The 13,503-nt window shown below is 59.2% G+C and overlaps 4 protein-coding genes across 5 annotated transcripts in view; 3 read left to right on the plus strand and 1 right to left on the minus strand.

Moving 5' to 3' along the window:
* The first annotated feature begins 607 nt into the window (after positions 1–607).
* SYVN1 (synovial apoptosis inhibitor 1, synoviolin) lies at positions 608–6,108 on the plus strand. Of its 2 annotated transcripts, XM_012725520.1 has the most exons (16): positions 608–756; positions 942–1,034; positions 1,116–1,268; positions 1,399–1,447; positions 1,834–1,937; positions 2,420–2,546; positions 2,626–2,725; positions 2,793–2,858; positions 2,951–3,067; positions 3,149–3,312; positions 3,560–3,688; positions 3,773–3,913; positions 3,993–4,179; positions 4,895–5,043; positions 5,117–5,257; positions 5,854–6,108. In XM_012725520.1, exons 1-15 carry the CDS (start codon positions 625–627, stop codon positions 5,221–5,223), a joined length of 1,818 nt encoding a protein of 605 aa, XP_012580974.1. In that variant the 5' UTR covers positions 608–624; the 3' UTR covers positions 5,224–5,257; positions 5,854–6,108. The 2 variants fall into 2 exon arrangements, with proteins under 2 accessions (XP_012580974.1, XP_004682694.1); XM_004682637.2 differs by having other exon boundaries at positions 5,117–6,108.
* A 92-nt stretch (positions 6,109–6,200) lies between these two features.
* On the minus strand, positions 6,201–9,891 carry MRPL49 (mitochondrial ribosomal protein L49). The gene is made up of 4 exons (XM_012725521.1): positions 9,779–9,891; positions 8,486–8,636; positions 7,491–7,615; positions 6,201–7,390 (listed from the first exon to the last, which is right to left on the minus strand). Exons 1-4 carry the CDS (start codon positions 9,854–9,856, stop codon positions 7,244–7,246), a joined length of 501 nt encoding a protein of 166 aa, XP_012580975.1. The 5' UTR covers positions 9,857–9,891; the 3' UTR covers positions 6,201–7,243.
* A 117-nt stretch (positions 9,892–10,008) lies between these two features.
* FAU (Finkel-Biskis-Reilly murine sarcoma virus (FBR-MuSV) ubiquitously expressed) lies at positions 10,009–11,350 on the plus strand. The gene is made up of 5 exons (XM_004682638.2): positions 10,009–10,109; positions 10,366–10,448; positions 10,542–10,686; positions 10,987–11,042; positions 11,180–11,350. The coding sequence occupies exons 2-5, from the start codon at positions 10,374–10,376 to the stop codon at positions 11,303–11,305; spliced, it is 402 nt and encodes a 133-aa protein (XP_004682695.1). The 5' UTR covers positions 10,009–10,109; positions 10,366–10,373; the 3' UTR covers positions 11,306–11,350.
* A 1,738-nt stretch (positions 11,351–13,088) lies between these two features.
* ZNHIT2 (zinc finger, HIT-type containing 2) overlaps positions 13,089–13,503 on the plus strand; it is a 1,352-nt gene continuing 937 nt past the window's right edge. The window contains exon 1 of the mRNA XM_004683354.2: positions 13,089–13,495. Coding sequence (XP_004683411.1) covers positions 13,142–13,495 — 354 coding nt within the window. The 5' untranslated portion in view covers positions 13,089–13,141. The remainder of the gene's footprint in view (positions 13,496–13,503) is intronic.

Consider the following 13,503-nt stretch of genomic DNA (forward strand, 5'->3'; position numbering starts at 1 on the left):
CGCTCCCGATGCGCGGCCGCGGGCGAGCGCGCCCCTCCCTGTCCTGCCACTGCACCCTGCCGGCCGGCCGTTTCCCGGGCGCCCCAAGTTGACACTGCCCCGGGGGGTGGGGGGCGCAAGGTTCTAGGCTGACGTTCCCCGCTCGCACCCGCAGGGCGCGCGTGCCAGCTGCCCACCCGGGCCCAGCTGCCACCCGCGCTGTCGCCGGCCACCGGCGCCCCCCAGCGCCCGGGCTTCTCCCGGCCCGGCCGCCCGCTCCAGCTGCTGGAGAGTTTTGCTCCTGGCCCCGTCACTTCAGGGGCAGTGGTGGCAGTTTCCCCTCCTCCAGCCTCGCCTTCTCTCATCGCCTCCCTCGAGGCGGCGGCTTGGCTGCCAGTGTGGAAAGAGCCCTAGATTTGAAGCGGGGCTGACCCAGGTTCCAGGCCTTGCGTCAGTGCGCTCACTTAACCCAGCGAGCTGCCCTGTGCTGAGATGTGAGGTCGGGAGCATCTGGTAGCGATGCTGCTGGGCGAGGACGCGGCGGACGGCTTCCCATCCGCTGCCCCTCAGGCACTGTACCGGGCTGGCACCGGTGTGACCCAGCACCGTTCTCTTCCTCTCCCTGCAGGTCTCCAGGCCAGGGCAATGTTCCGCACGGCCGTCATGATGGCGGCCAGCATGGCGCTGACCGGGGCCGTGGTGGCCCATGCCTACTACCTCAAGCACCAGTTCTACCCCACGGTGGTGTACCTGACCAAGTCCAGCCCGAGCATGGCTGTGAGTTGGGCAGGAAGGAACTCCCTGGGAGGGAAGGCGGGGAAGGGGTGGGGCTGGTAAGTCAGGTAAGTAGAAGGGAAGCCACGGGCCTCCTTGCTTCGACTGAATTGTCGGGAGGATGTGGGGGCCTTGAATGAAGAGTCTACGGCAGAGCAAACCCCAGACCGTTGCCTCCCACCCCCCAGGTCCTGTACATCCAGGCCTTCGTCTTTGTCTTCCTCTTGGGCAAGGTGATGGGCAAGGTGTTCTTTGGACAGCTGAGGGCAGCAGAGATGGAGGTAAGATGTTTGCCGCCCCAAAGATGAGGGGAGGGTACTGGGCAAGCAGAACGTCCACATCGTCCCTTGTTTAACCTCCAGCACCTTCTGGAACGTTCCTGGTATGCTGTCACTGAGACATGTCTGGCTTTCACTGTCTTTCGGGACGACTTCAGTCCCCGCTTTGTGGCACTCTTCACTCTCCTGCTCTTCCTCAAGTGTTTCCACTGGCTGGCTGAGGACCGCGTGGACTTTGTGAGTTGGTTTGAGGGTACTCTAGAGCAGACGGTGGCCAGAGAGTGACCGTTGGGGCTGGCTCGTGGAGCAGGGAAGGGTTGGGGAGAGCCCCAGCCTTCCTGATGGGCCCCTCTCTGTTCTGCCTCAGATGGAACGCAGCCCCAACATCTCCTGGCTCTTTCACTGCCGCATTGTCTGTGAGTGGGATTCCTGGGAGGGGAGAGAAGGGTACAGGAGGGAGAAGAGACCCTGGAGGACTGGAACATGAGCAGTCTCTCCCCACGCACAGGCGGCCCTGCAGCCCACAGCTGTACAGGAAAGATAATTTAGGAAGTTCATTTGCATCGTCTCTGTGCTGTTCCACCCCAGGGCTTCTCAACCGCTGGGGCCCAGAGCTCTGGCCCTTCACCTGGAGCTTGGGCAGAAGAGGGGTTCCCAGGGGGCCAAGGTCAATGAAGTGTGCCCACCCAGCTAGACGGCTCGGGCCACCGTGGGCTGGTGGGTGGGAGCTGTATTGGAGCAGGAAGTGATTGTCAGGACCTGGAGTGACCCCACAAACCCCCACTTGGGGGGTGTCCCACAGCCCTGATGTGCCTCCTGGGTGTCCTGGACTTCCTCTTCGTCAGCCATGCCTATCACAGCATCTTGACCCGTGGGGCCTCTGTGCAGCTGGTGTTTGGCTTTGAGGTAAAACTGGCTTGGGAGGTCGGGAGCTCTGGCCTGAAGTCGCAGCGCACGGCCAGCCGACCCTTGTAAGCACCTGCTCTGGGGCCAGCCGCCAGCCTGCCAGCCAGGCCCGCCCTGCTGCTGCTTGCTGACTCCAAGGAGGGTGGGGGCAGCCCGGAAAGAGGGCCTGTGAGGTGGTGCTGAGTGAAGGCTGCCCAGAAGCCTGCAGCAGGAAAGGTGGCTGTGGAGGGACAGGACAGCTGGGCCTGGCGGGGCGGGAGTGTGTGCAGTGACCGCAGCTGAGCCCCGTGCAGGCACCTGCATTGTATCTGTTAATCTGCAAAGCAGTGAAGCGCCAGTTGGTGGCTTTTCACCCACCAGCAGCTTGAACTTCGAGGTCTAGTGAGTGGGGAGAAGCGACCCCGGCTAGTGAGCAGAGTTGCTGGGGGAGCAGAGCTGCGGCGTGAGGCGGGGCTAGTGCTGACGTCCCCCCGCACCCCCAGTACGCCATCCTGATGACAATGGTGCTCACCATCTTCATCAAGTACGTGCTGCACTCCGTGGACCTCCAGAGCGACAACCCCTGGGACAACAAGGCCGTGTACATGCTCTACACCGAGCTGTTCACAGGTGAGGGCGGCCTGGCCCTGGGCGGACCGGGGCCCGCCTGCCTCGCAGGGTCCGTCACTGCTGCTCTCTGCACTCCTAGGCTTCATCAAGGTCCTGCTGTACATGGCCTTCATGACCATCATGATCAAGGTGCACACGTTCCCGCTCTTCGCCATCCGGCCCATGTACCTGGCCATGAGGTGAGCCCCGGCCCGGCCCGCCCCTGCTCCCTCCCCCCTGCCACACTCACCCTGAGGGTCCTTCCAGGCAGTTCAAGAAGGCGGTGACGGATGCCATCATGTCTCGCCGCGCCATCCGCAACATGAACACGCTGTAAGTGGGCTCTCCTGGCTGCCCCCCCCGGCGCTGCCCTCGGTGCCCCGGCCCCCGCGTGGCCTTGACACGGCCTGGCCGGGCTTGCCCAGGTACCCAGACGCCACCCCGGAGGAGCTGCAGGCCGTGGACAACGTCTGCATCATCTGCCGAGAAGAGATGGTAACTGGCGCCAAGAGACTGCCCTGCAGCCACATTTTCCACACCAGGTGGGCCTGGGGCGGCCGGGACAAGCTCTGGGGGCCAGGCCTCCCGGCGCCGGCTGACGGGCGCCTGCTCTGGGCCCCCAGCTGCCTGCGCTCCTGGTTCCAGCGGCAGCAGACCTGTCCGACCTGCCGCATGGACGTCCTGCGGGCCTCTCTGCCTGCGCAGTCCCCGCCACCCCCCGAGCCTGCGGACCAGGGGCCTCCGCCTGCCCCCCACCCACCTCCACTCCTGCCCCAGCCCCCCAACTGTGAGTGCCACCCTTGTTCATCATCCAGCGTGCTGGGGAGTGTTCGCCCCAGCTGGTGTGGGAAACGCTGAGGGCAGCTGGGGCCTAGGAGGGCGCAGGCTGGGAAGCGGCACGCTGACCCCGGCCCGCGGCCTGCCGACTCGAGGGCCTGCGGCGCACGGAACAGCACCCAGCAGCCAAGCCCCCGCCTGCCGTTTGGGTCTGTCTCGCTTAAACCTTTACTCACCTTCATGTCTTCTCTCTGCAGTTCCCCAGGGCCTCCTGCCCCCCTTTCCTCCAGGCATGTTCCCACTGTGGCCCCCCATGGGCCCTTTTCCACCTGTCCCGCCGCCCCCCAGCTCAGGAGAGGCTGCAGCCCCTTCGTCCACCAGTGCGGGTGAGCCTTGGGCATGGTGACAGCGGGGAGTGGGGGGCTGGAAGCAGAGCCCCACAGCCCTCACTGAGCGTGTCTTCTCCTCAGCACTGTCTCGGCCCAGTGGAGCAGCCACTAACACAGCTGGTGCCTCCACCCAGGCCACCGGCTCCGCCGCCGAGGCGGGCCCCACCCCAGGCTTCCCCTTCCCGCCTCCCTGGATGGGCATGCCGCTGCCTCCCCCCTTTGGTAAGCGGGTGACGCAGGGCGTGCTGCAGCCTGGGGTGCCAGGGTGCACAGCCCCGGCTGAGCCCCTGCCTCTCCCCAGCCTTCCCCCCGATGCCCGTGCCCCCCGCCGGCTTTGCTGGCCTGACCCCTGAGGAGCTGCGTGCGCTAGAGGGCCACGAGCGGCAGCACCTGGAGGCCCGGCTGCAGAGCCTGCGCAACATCCACACGCTGCTGGACGCCGCCATGCTGCAGATCAACCAGTACCTCACTGTGCTCGCCTCCCTGGGGTGCGTGTGCGGGGCGGGCGGGGGGCGGAGGCTGGCCCTGGTCCTCAGGCGGTCTCCTCTGCCACCCTGTGACACCTGCCGATTCAGGCCACCTCCCTGAGGCAGCCGGGTCTCCTCTTGGGGCCCTTCTCCCCCCACTGCAGAAGGCCCGTATCCATCTAAGCAGTAGTGTTTAGAGAGCTGACTTGAGTTTTGTCCCTCACGTTTTTCTGTATTTTCACAACCTTCCGTGCCATCATTGAGCAGATAGCATCAATGTGGGATGTGGCATCAGTGGGCACTGTGACTGAGTCACTGCCCTTGACCTGAGAAGACAGTCACTTGGCGCCAGCCTGGTCCAAGGTCAAGTCCCGGACCTGCGTGACGTGACCTTCTCTGAACAGGTGTTCTGATTCCTACGCACAGGTCACCGTACAAGGTGCCTGGCAGCCATCAGGGACAACCCAGGCTTGGAGGGAGCCTTGAGCCCCGGCTGAGCGCTCCATGACTCTGGTCCCGTGTAAAGACCCGCCCGGGCGGACGCCGTGCCCTAACAGTGGGCACGGCCGCAGGGGGGAGGCAGGGTTTTCAGTCTGGCACAGAGGGCGACTCGTGCCTGTGTCCACGGGGCTGTGGGGCACGGCTGGCGGACCCTGCCCTGCAGGGCTCAGCGAGACCAGCCAAGTGCCACCTCCCTTGATGCCAAGACCTGATCCATTGTCCCTTCTCTTCCCAGGCCCCCCCGGCCTGTCACCTCCACCAGCCCCACTGAGGAAAGCGCCCCGACAGCTGTGGCTGCCACCTCCACCAGCTCCCCCAGCTCGGAGGCTGTCACCTCGTCCCCAGGAGTCTCCTCAGCTGCCCCTGAACCTGAGAAGCCTCCAGGTAGGCTAGGGCAGCCTGGGGGGGAAGGAGAAGGGCCCCGTCTCTGGGTCCCACTTCTGTCCCCTGTCCCCAGCCCCTGAGTCGGTGGGCACCGAGGAGCTGCCCGAGGACGGGGAGCCTGACGCAGCAGAACTCCGCCGCCGGCGCCTGCAGAAGCTGGAGTCTCCCGTTGCCCACTGACACTGCCCCAGCCCTGGCCCCTGCCCCCACTCTCGTAAGCAGCCCTCGCTGGATCGCGTCCTGCCACCAAGTGCCAGCTCCCTCTCTTTGCACCAGGGAGTAGTAGCCCCCAACTCTGAGACAGAGGTGGCGGCATCCCCAGGCCGGGTGGAAAGAGGCCCGAGGCCCGGAAGACTGCGCCCTTAACAGCCCGGCCGCCGTGCGGGTCCCGGGTCAGCTCCGGCCTTGCTCTCCGACCCTCAGCCTGGGTTCTGCTGGGGCCAGGAAGGTGGAGGCGCCACCTCTTGAGAAGCCCCCTCCTCGCCCCCTTCTGGGGGCGGGGCAGCCCTCTGAGCCCACGGCCTGGAGGCCTGCTGCAATGCCGACCAGTATTAGCTCCTGCTCTCGAGTGTGGCTGGAGGCGGCTTAGGGGCTCGCTCCCTGGCCCACCCACCAAGACTGCTACCGGATTTCCTTTACTTGCCCTGTCAACCCAGAAGCCCTTGCGGTGGTGGCTGTCCCCTTTATGCCCTGTGGCATTTCCACGTCTTACTGGCAACTACATAACTCAGGGGAAGGAGTGCCTGGGGGTGAGGGGGCAGGTGGGCAGCATTGAGGGACCCTGCCCTCCCTCACCCCAGACCCCTGCAGTTTGTCTTAGGTGAGGCTGCGCCTGGTCTCACCCAGCAGCCACTGCCCAGTCTCACTGCAGGCCGAGGGCGCGTGCGTCTGCTCCTGAACCACTGCAAGCCCCAGAACCTACCGAAGGCCGCTTCTCAGCTCTCGGCACTTTTCTTGAGTTTAGAAGAGTCGGAGTTACTTCCTTGCTGTTGTCTTTTGGATTAAATTTGGGCTTTGAATGCTTGAACCCAGGGAAGAGAAGCGCCAGGCTCTTGGTCTTCCCTGTTAGAAAGGCTCTGGGCCAGGTGGGCCAGGGGCGCCCCAGCGGCCTGCCCAAGTCTTTCCCCCTCAGTTTTGTGTTACAGAGTTGCTGGAGACAGTTTCAGATGATTATTTAATTTGTAAATATTGTACAAATTTTAATAGCTTAAATTGTATATACAGCCAAATAAAAACTTGCATTAACAACTGCTGGGGTTGGTGTCGCAGACTGGAGGTGGCCTGGGGTCTCCAGGAGGCGGGGCTTGGTTACAGGTCGGCCAGTAGGGAGGCACAGCCACTTTCCAGGATCGAGCCCCAAAGAGGTCAAGTGCCTGCTGCAGGCCGCAGATGACCAGGCCAAGTTGCTCCACTCCAGGGGGGCTGTAACTCCAGGGTTGGGGAAGGTGTAAAGGTTCATTGGCGGGGGCAGATGGGATGGCCAGGTGAAAGGCCAGCATCTCCACCTGTACAGCCCCTCAGAGGTGGGTGAGCTGGGATAGCTGGCCCTGGGGGCGCTGCTAGGAGCTCCAGACAGCCTTGAAGGTCGACCAGCCAAAGCTAGTCCCTGAACTCCCCAGAGTCGGCAGCCCAGTCAGGCAAGCTCTGGTCCGGGACAGGACAGAGGCCGTGGGCCCTCCACTTCTGCGGGTAGAGTCCAGAGTCTGACTTGGAGCTTAGGACGGAAGGCCCTCAGGGCCCATGTCTGAGTCCTCAGTGTTTACTGCCACCACCAGGTCAGGTCTGGCCAAAAACACAGACCCAGAAATGTTTGCCATGAGCATGTGAGGGCTGAGGGGGAACCGTGTCCCATGCATTTGCCAGGGGCCTCCCAACCTCGGCTGATAGCTTCCAGCAAAGAGCCATCAACAACCTCGGAGCCTGAGTAACTGACCTCAAGGGGCCGGAACAGGTCATAGTTGGGTTGAGGGCAGAATGCAGCCACTGCTGTCACTAGCTGGGCTGTTCCTGGAGGGTCTCCAGTGTTCAGGACCCCTCAGTGCCGGCCCCTGTGTGGAAGGGCCTGACTCCTGAAGCCACTAGCTCTCCCTCTGCACCAGCCCTTTGTCCTGCAACCTATTCCTTGGGCACCAGCCTCTCCCTCCTGAAATCCCCCAGGCTCCAGTCTGGGATACGGTCATGCCGGCTGCTCAGCTGGGCCTCAGAAGCCCTTCTCCAGGAGCCAGGCTTTGAGCTGCTGGTCAAAGTAGCCCTTGACGCGCAGGGTACCTGTCACCTCATTGACCTGGGTGATGGGTGCCTTCCCCAGCAGTGGGCTCAGGAAATCTTCCACATCCTTTTGCAGGGCCTGGGCAAGAGTAACAAAGCAGGCTGGTCAGAAATTCTCTAGAAGACTCCCATCGCTTCAGCCTGAAAGGGTCAGATCAGATCCCAACCCATCCACTTACCCAAATGTCCCCCTCCACCTTCCGGATCACGGTCATCTGCCGGTTGCCATGTGTGATGTCCTTGTAGACGGGGAGGTTGTGCATCCGAGAACGCCGCACAAAATAGGGCAGGCTGGGTGGGGGGTCTGAGACAGAGGCACTGATAAGCTGCCTTTCCCCTGGGTTCAACCCACTGCAGCCAAGGGTTGCACCCCAGTCTGCAGTGGGGCAGTGACCCAAAAAGCAAAATCTCCAGACTTCAGGTCAGGACCTGCACTCCACTAGGGTCAGAGCCAGGACAGCTTGTTCGCCCTGGTATCCCAAGACCCAGCACGGGGTCTGGCACCAATCTTTAAGCAGAAATGAAGTCTGGGTCACATCTTTGTGAATCTTTGGGGCATCCTTGGAGGCCAATCCTCGCCTTTCTCCACTGGTTCCAGAGGCTAAGTCAATCCCTAGGTGGGGACTCACAGCACTGAACACAACCACATGCCTGGCTCTATACTGAGTGTTGTTAATTTATGTATATGGCCTTTTGCCAACGATAATGAAGCCCTACCCAAACCTACAAGTCCCCTTTATAAAAGTCAGTGTTGCTTCAGATATCCTGGGAGGATGTGTGTGTGGGGGGGAGAACAAGTATGAAGCCCACTGTGTCCAGTGGTTACTGAGTGCTTTATGTGTTCCTGTCACTTTGCTGCAACTGAGCCAGGGGGAAGCTAAGTGATTAACTCAATGTCACACTGACAGTTTGGACCCAGACTGCCAAGCTATGTTCTTGATTATGTCACAGAGCCCCTGGGGGCCAGGCTGGGGGAACTCAAACTCTCGGAGCTCTCTGTGCCTCACTCTGCCTGTATAGGAGGCAGCACGGCTAGAGGGGGTCAGTGAACACAATGCAGATACTAGTCCTGAGGGGCCTCAACAAGTCCTGAACCCACTGGAAGTCCAGACTCTCATCTGAGGAGGGCAGATGTTTCTCAAAAGCCTCAAGCCAACCCCATCACCCAGCTCACCTCTAGGGGGCTGCCAGCCACTTGGAGTGGGTAAACATTCATGCTTTGGGGGTTTGGGGATGCTGGTGGGGGGTAATAGGCGCTCCACAAACTTGTATTCATCCACAGACTCCACAAAGCTGGGGTAACTGGGAGGTCCCTGGGCCTGGCTCTGAAGCAAGAACAAAAATAAAATTAAGTCTCTTATCAGCTCACCCACCCACTACAGGATGGGCAGGGTTAGTAAACAGAGGGAATCGTCACAGGCAGAGAGAATGGCATAAATCAAAGGCTGGAGTTAGAAAAGCACCAGACTTCAATTTGCCGAGAGTCCTCGCTCAGAATTTCTGTATGACTCAAATGAGAAGTCTTGCAATATGGCATTTCCCAGTGCTGAACTTTCCTCTGAAGGGCCTCCTTGGTGGCGCAAGGGGTTAAGTCTCAGCACAAAAAAGCCATCCACTGCCACTGCATCCCCAGCCAGGGAGTGACCCACAGGGCACAGCAGACCTCTCCTGACGCGCCCACTGCTCCCCTCAGCAGTGTACTTCCTCCGTAGGCCTGTTCCGCCCCGAGTCTGTCTCTGGTGAATCCTCTCCCCCCCTCCTCACCCTCATCCTCTGGCCTACACCCCAGTCCTTGTATGCATAAATAAAATGAAACGAGTTTAAATAATTCATTTTCTTCTGAACATTCTACCAAAATATTCTAGTTTTACGTTAGGATCTTTCAGCAATAGTTTTCCGCGATGATTTTCCACACCCACTCATACAATGGGACCCTCCCTTACCCGGAACATCACCCAGTCTCACTAGGGCACCAACACTACTGCGCAAGCGCTGCGTGGGTATTCACTTACAACGAGTCAAAACACGCATTACCCTGTTTTTGCACTGAAGAAAAATAAAGCCATTAGTGAGCAGTCTACCCACTCCATGAATGAGCCAAGACTCCAAGTCACACTCCGGAGTCTTTCTCAGTCCTCCGCAGAAGATCCTTCTCGGACGCGTCTCCCAACAGGTTATACCCGGGACCTTTAGGTTCCAAGTAGTGTCGCCCGACGGCCAGGGCAGTTTCCCCTTCAGACAGGTAGCGAGAGACGCTGTGCAGGCCCCACCCAAGTTCAGACTAATGCAGGTGGACCCCCGGCCGGGTTCCAGCCCTCGCACTCCGACGCGCCAGTCCGACACCTCAATCTTGTATCTGAGCTCCAGACACGTGGTACCCACTAGACGGGCCTTAGTTAAAATTTGCCAGGGTTACAAGGAGTCTCCCGCCCAGTCCTCTGCCCTGACTCGAGGTTCGCGCTCTCACCAGGTACCGTAACACGCAGGCCGGCTGGACGCCGACTCCCCGGCCCCGTAGCGCAGTCAGGAAGACAGCCGCCGCCATCTTGCACCGCCTACTCAAGCTAATCTGCGCGCGCAACTGACACGCCCCCTCCACGCTTCCGGCACGCAACTGCTGGGCCAAATATACGCATGCGCAAAGTAAAGGGGCGGAGCTAGGGTTGTACGAAGACGAGATCGTCGCGGTCGCTCTACAGTGACGTAGCACGCAGGAGTCGGCGAGGACGTGCCCGCCCTAGCTCCTTCCTCTTTTCCGACTCCATCTTCGCGGTAGCGGCAGCTGGAGCCGCTCTTAGGTAAGATTTGGGCCGCGGCTGGTTCCGGAGAGCTGAGTAACCGACTGGTAGCGATACCATAGAGCGCGGGCAACATAATGGAAGTGGGGCTGCTCTGTGGGTCGGGCTTCGGTCCCCCCGATTTCCCTGGAAGACCCGCCTTTGCCCACGTGAGATCCTCCGACCACCTCCACCCTGGGGAGACTATCTCCCAGCCCCACCACTCCCCACCCCTTCTCTCCCGGAGCGATTGTTACAGAAGCCTTTCTTTTCTCAGTCGCCGACATGCAGCTCTTTGTCCGCGCCCAGGAGCTCCACACCCTCGAGGTGACCGGCCGGGAGACGGTCGCCCAGATCAAGGTAAGGCAGAGTCATGCTCTTTGACGCCCATCCTCGGGTTCTCAACACCTCACCCCCCTGGAGACCGCTTATGAGCTTTATTCTCCCCTGTAGGCTCAAGTAGCCTCGCTGGAGGGCATCGCCCCGGAGGACCAAGTATTGCTCCTGGCAGGCACTCCCCTTGAGGATGGGGCTACCCTAGGCCAGTGCGGCGTAGAGGCCCTGACCACTCTGGAAGTAGCCGGCCGCATGCTGGGAGGTGAGTTGGGGAGACTTAGCCTTTGTTGCCAGTAAGCTCCTATGATTGTGGGATGTCACCTCAGTAAGAGGTAGTTATTTCCCTTTACCCTCAGAGTAGGTTCTTGAGAGATGCTTTGAGGCTGAGGCCAGTTATCATGTTTTAAGTTATTTTAGTCAGTGGTGAAGTTACTTCAGTTTTGTTCATTTCTTATGTCCAGCCTGCCCTTGAAGGCTTGAGTTGGGGTGGGGGAGCGGAATTGCACTCTGCGGGGCCTTCTTGCTCTCCTCATTGCTAGCTGTTCTCTTTTTCCCACCACAGGTAAAGTCCATGGTTCTCTGGCCCGTGCTGGGAAAGTGAGAGGTCAGACTCCCAAGGTAAGTATTAGTGGTGTCTTTTGGGCTTAGCTTTTAGCTAATATAGCTAAGTCAAGGTCCTTGACTTCCCTGGAGATGAAGCTGATGGGAGGTGTGAAAGAGACTGCCCAGAGTCTGATCGGCCTCCCTTTTCCCAGGTGGCCAAACAGGAGAAGAAAAAGAAGAAGACTGGGCGGGCCAAGAGGCGGATGCAGTACAATCGGCGCTTTGTCAATGTCGTGCCCACCTTTGGCAAGAAGAAGGGCCCCAATGCCAACTCTTAAGTCTTTGTGACCTTGGCTTTCTAATAAAGCCATTCCACCCAGTCACCTTGTCTCTCTTCATTTGCATCCACCGCAAGAATAGTGAGGACTCTCGTTTCCTAGCAGGGGCTCTTGACTTGGGAAAGGAAGGTGGTAAACTACAAGAATACTCTTTCACCACTTCCCAAACCTTTGGATTTAGAGTTGGGAAAGTTTCCAATCCTAAATAACTCAATAAATCACCTCAAGTCCTTAATTTATGTTGGCTCATTCAGAGACGAATAGCAGGAATCATTGTGGTGGGGGTTTTTTGTTTTTTTTTGTTTTTTTTTTTTTTTTTTTTTTTTGAAAAGGACAGTTTGAGTAAATATGTCGGCAGCTGCCAGTTGTGGCCTCAGTGGAGTCCAGTGCAGGAGTCTGGTCTGCCCTAGCTTCGCCTGATATCTTTGGTACCTCTGACCTGGTTTGCAATCTGACTGTCTGTTTGCAATTTAGTCAAAACTGAGAATTCTTGATGAGTTGTTTCATCAGTGTCCTCAGAAATTCCTTTCTCAGGATATGTTCAAGGTTTCCCCAATGGTGGGAGACAGGCCTTGGACTTTGACTGCCTGGAGTTTGGATCCTTATTCCATTATTGGCTGCCCTGCTCATTTAATCTCTGCTATCTGTTGCTGTAAAGGATTAAACAAAAAACAAAACTAGATCAGCTGCTGTATAATGTGAAAATCCTTTGGCTTTCATTTCACTGGTGATTTTTGTGAAAGGGTATGAAAACTAAATAGAAGTGACAGATCCTCAAGGAAAGTGAGCAGAGTGCTGTGAAGAAAGGGGAAAAGGAGGGTAACTGGACACTATCCCAGGGAAGCTGGAATGATGAGCCTTGAAATTGGAGCCAGTCCAGTGCTGACTTGGCAAAAGAGATGGTGTAGCCTGTGGGGGGTGAGATGGCAGAGCCTGTGGGGTCTTGGCAACCATGGACAGAAGTTTGGATTTGTGTCCAAATGTACATGGAAGAGTTTTAAGGACCCTGTGTGAGGTGACTTGTGATCTAGTATTTTCTCTTGATTTTTCTGAGAGCTGGCAGTTAAGGTGGGTGGTCCTAGTTGAGAAGGGGAGGGGCAAGTGGAGAGAATGCCAAAAATGACCAGGTTAGCCAAGCCGTCTAAATCTCAGTAGGTAAATACGTCTAGGGGCACTTCCCCTCTTAAGAGAAAAGCAACTTTCAACAAATAGCTGTTTGATTTTCTCCAAGTCCTCTCAACCTTGTAATACAAATTCCAAACGAGGCACCCAAAAACACTGAGCAAAAGGATGAGGCCCTGTCCTAAGGGAGTTTACAATCTACTAGCATGGGATTGATGAACGCTAAACCGCGCAGAGGATTGAAGACTACACATGGCACCTCTGAAAATAACACCCAAGCCCACCTCCTGCCCTGCTTGTATTATCTCAGTATAAGTCACGTTTTTATCCCTGGGAACCCCGTCTTTATTTCATCCTAACTGTCCCTTTGTTCTGATCCCTGGTAGGATGGCTGCCCCTTGCACTGGGACCGGTCACCGGCTCCCATAGGCCTCAGGCTATTTCGTGTGGCCCTAGATCAGCAAATACCACATTTCAATGCAGTGCTGTGTAGTGTTACAAGGCAGCCACCAGGGGGCGAGCTGGCGAGGAGGCCCTCGAGCGCTCTACCTCCACCGCGCAGGGCGGGGCTTCCGCGGGAGCGGAAATTGCCGAGTGTCCTCGGGAAGTTTTGACGGAGCGCTCGGTCCCTGAGAGGCGGAAGTGCCCGAGGAGCGCCGGAAGCCGTCGAACTGCGGGTCGCGTGCGCTCGCGGGGTGCAGGGCGCCAGTTGCCATGGAGCCGGCCGGGCTGTGCGGTTTCTGCCCGGCCGGGGACGCCCAGCCGGCGCGCTACACCTGCCCGCGCTGTAACGTGCCCTACTGCTCGCTGCGCTGCTACCGGGCGCACGGCACCTGCGCCGAGGACTTCTACCGCGACCAGGTGCTGGGAGAGCTCCGCGGCCGCCACGCCTCGCCCAGCCGCCTGGCGGGCGCGCTCCGCAGGCTGCGACAGCAACGTGAGACCGAGGACGAACTCGAGGACGCAGGCCCGAGCCCAGGCCCGGCGCCCGGCGGCCTATCGGGACTCTGGGAGCGACTGGCCCCGGCCGACAGGGCGGCTTTCGAGCGGCTGCTGAGCCGTGGCGAGGCCGGGCG

Source organism: Condylura cristata, unplaced genomic scaffold (genome assembly GCF_000260355.1).
Source record: "Condylura cristata isolate star-nosed mole 26May11 unplaced genomic scaffold, ConCri1.0 scaffold00015, whole genome shotgun sequence".
NCBI classification, from domain to species: Eukaryota; Metazoa; Chordata; class Mammalia; order Eulipotyphla; family Talpidae; genus Condylura; species Condylura cristata.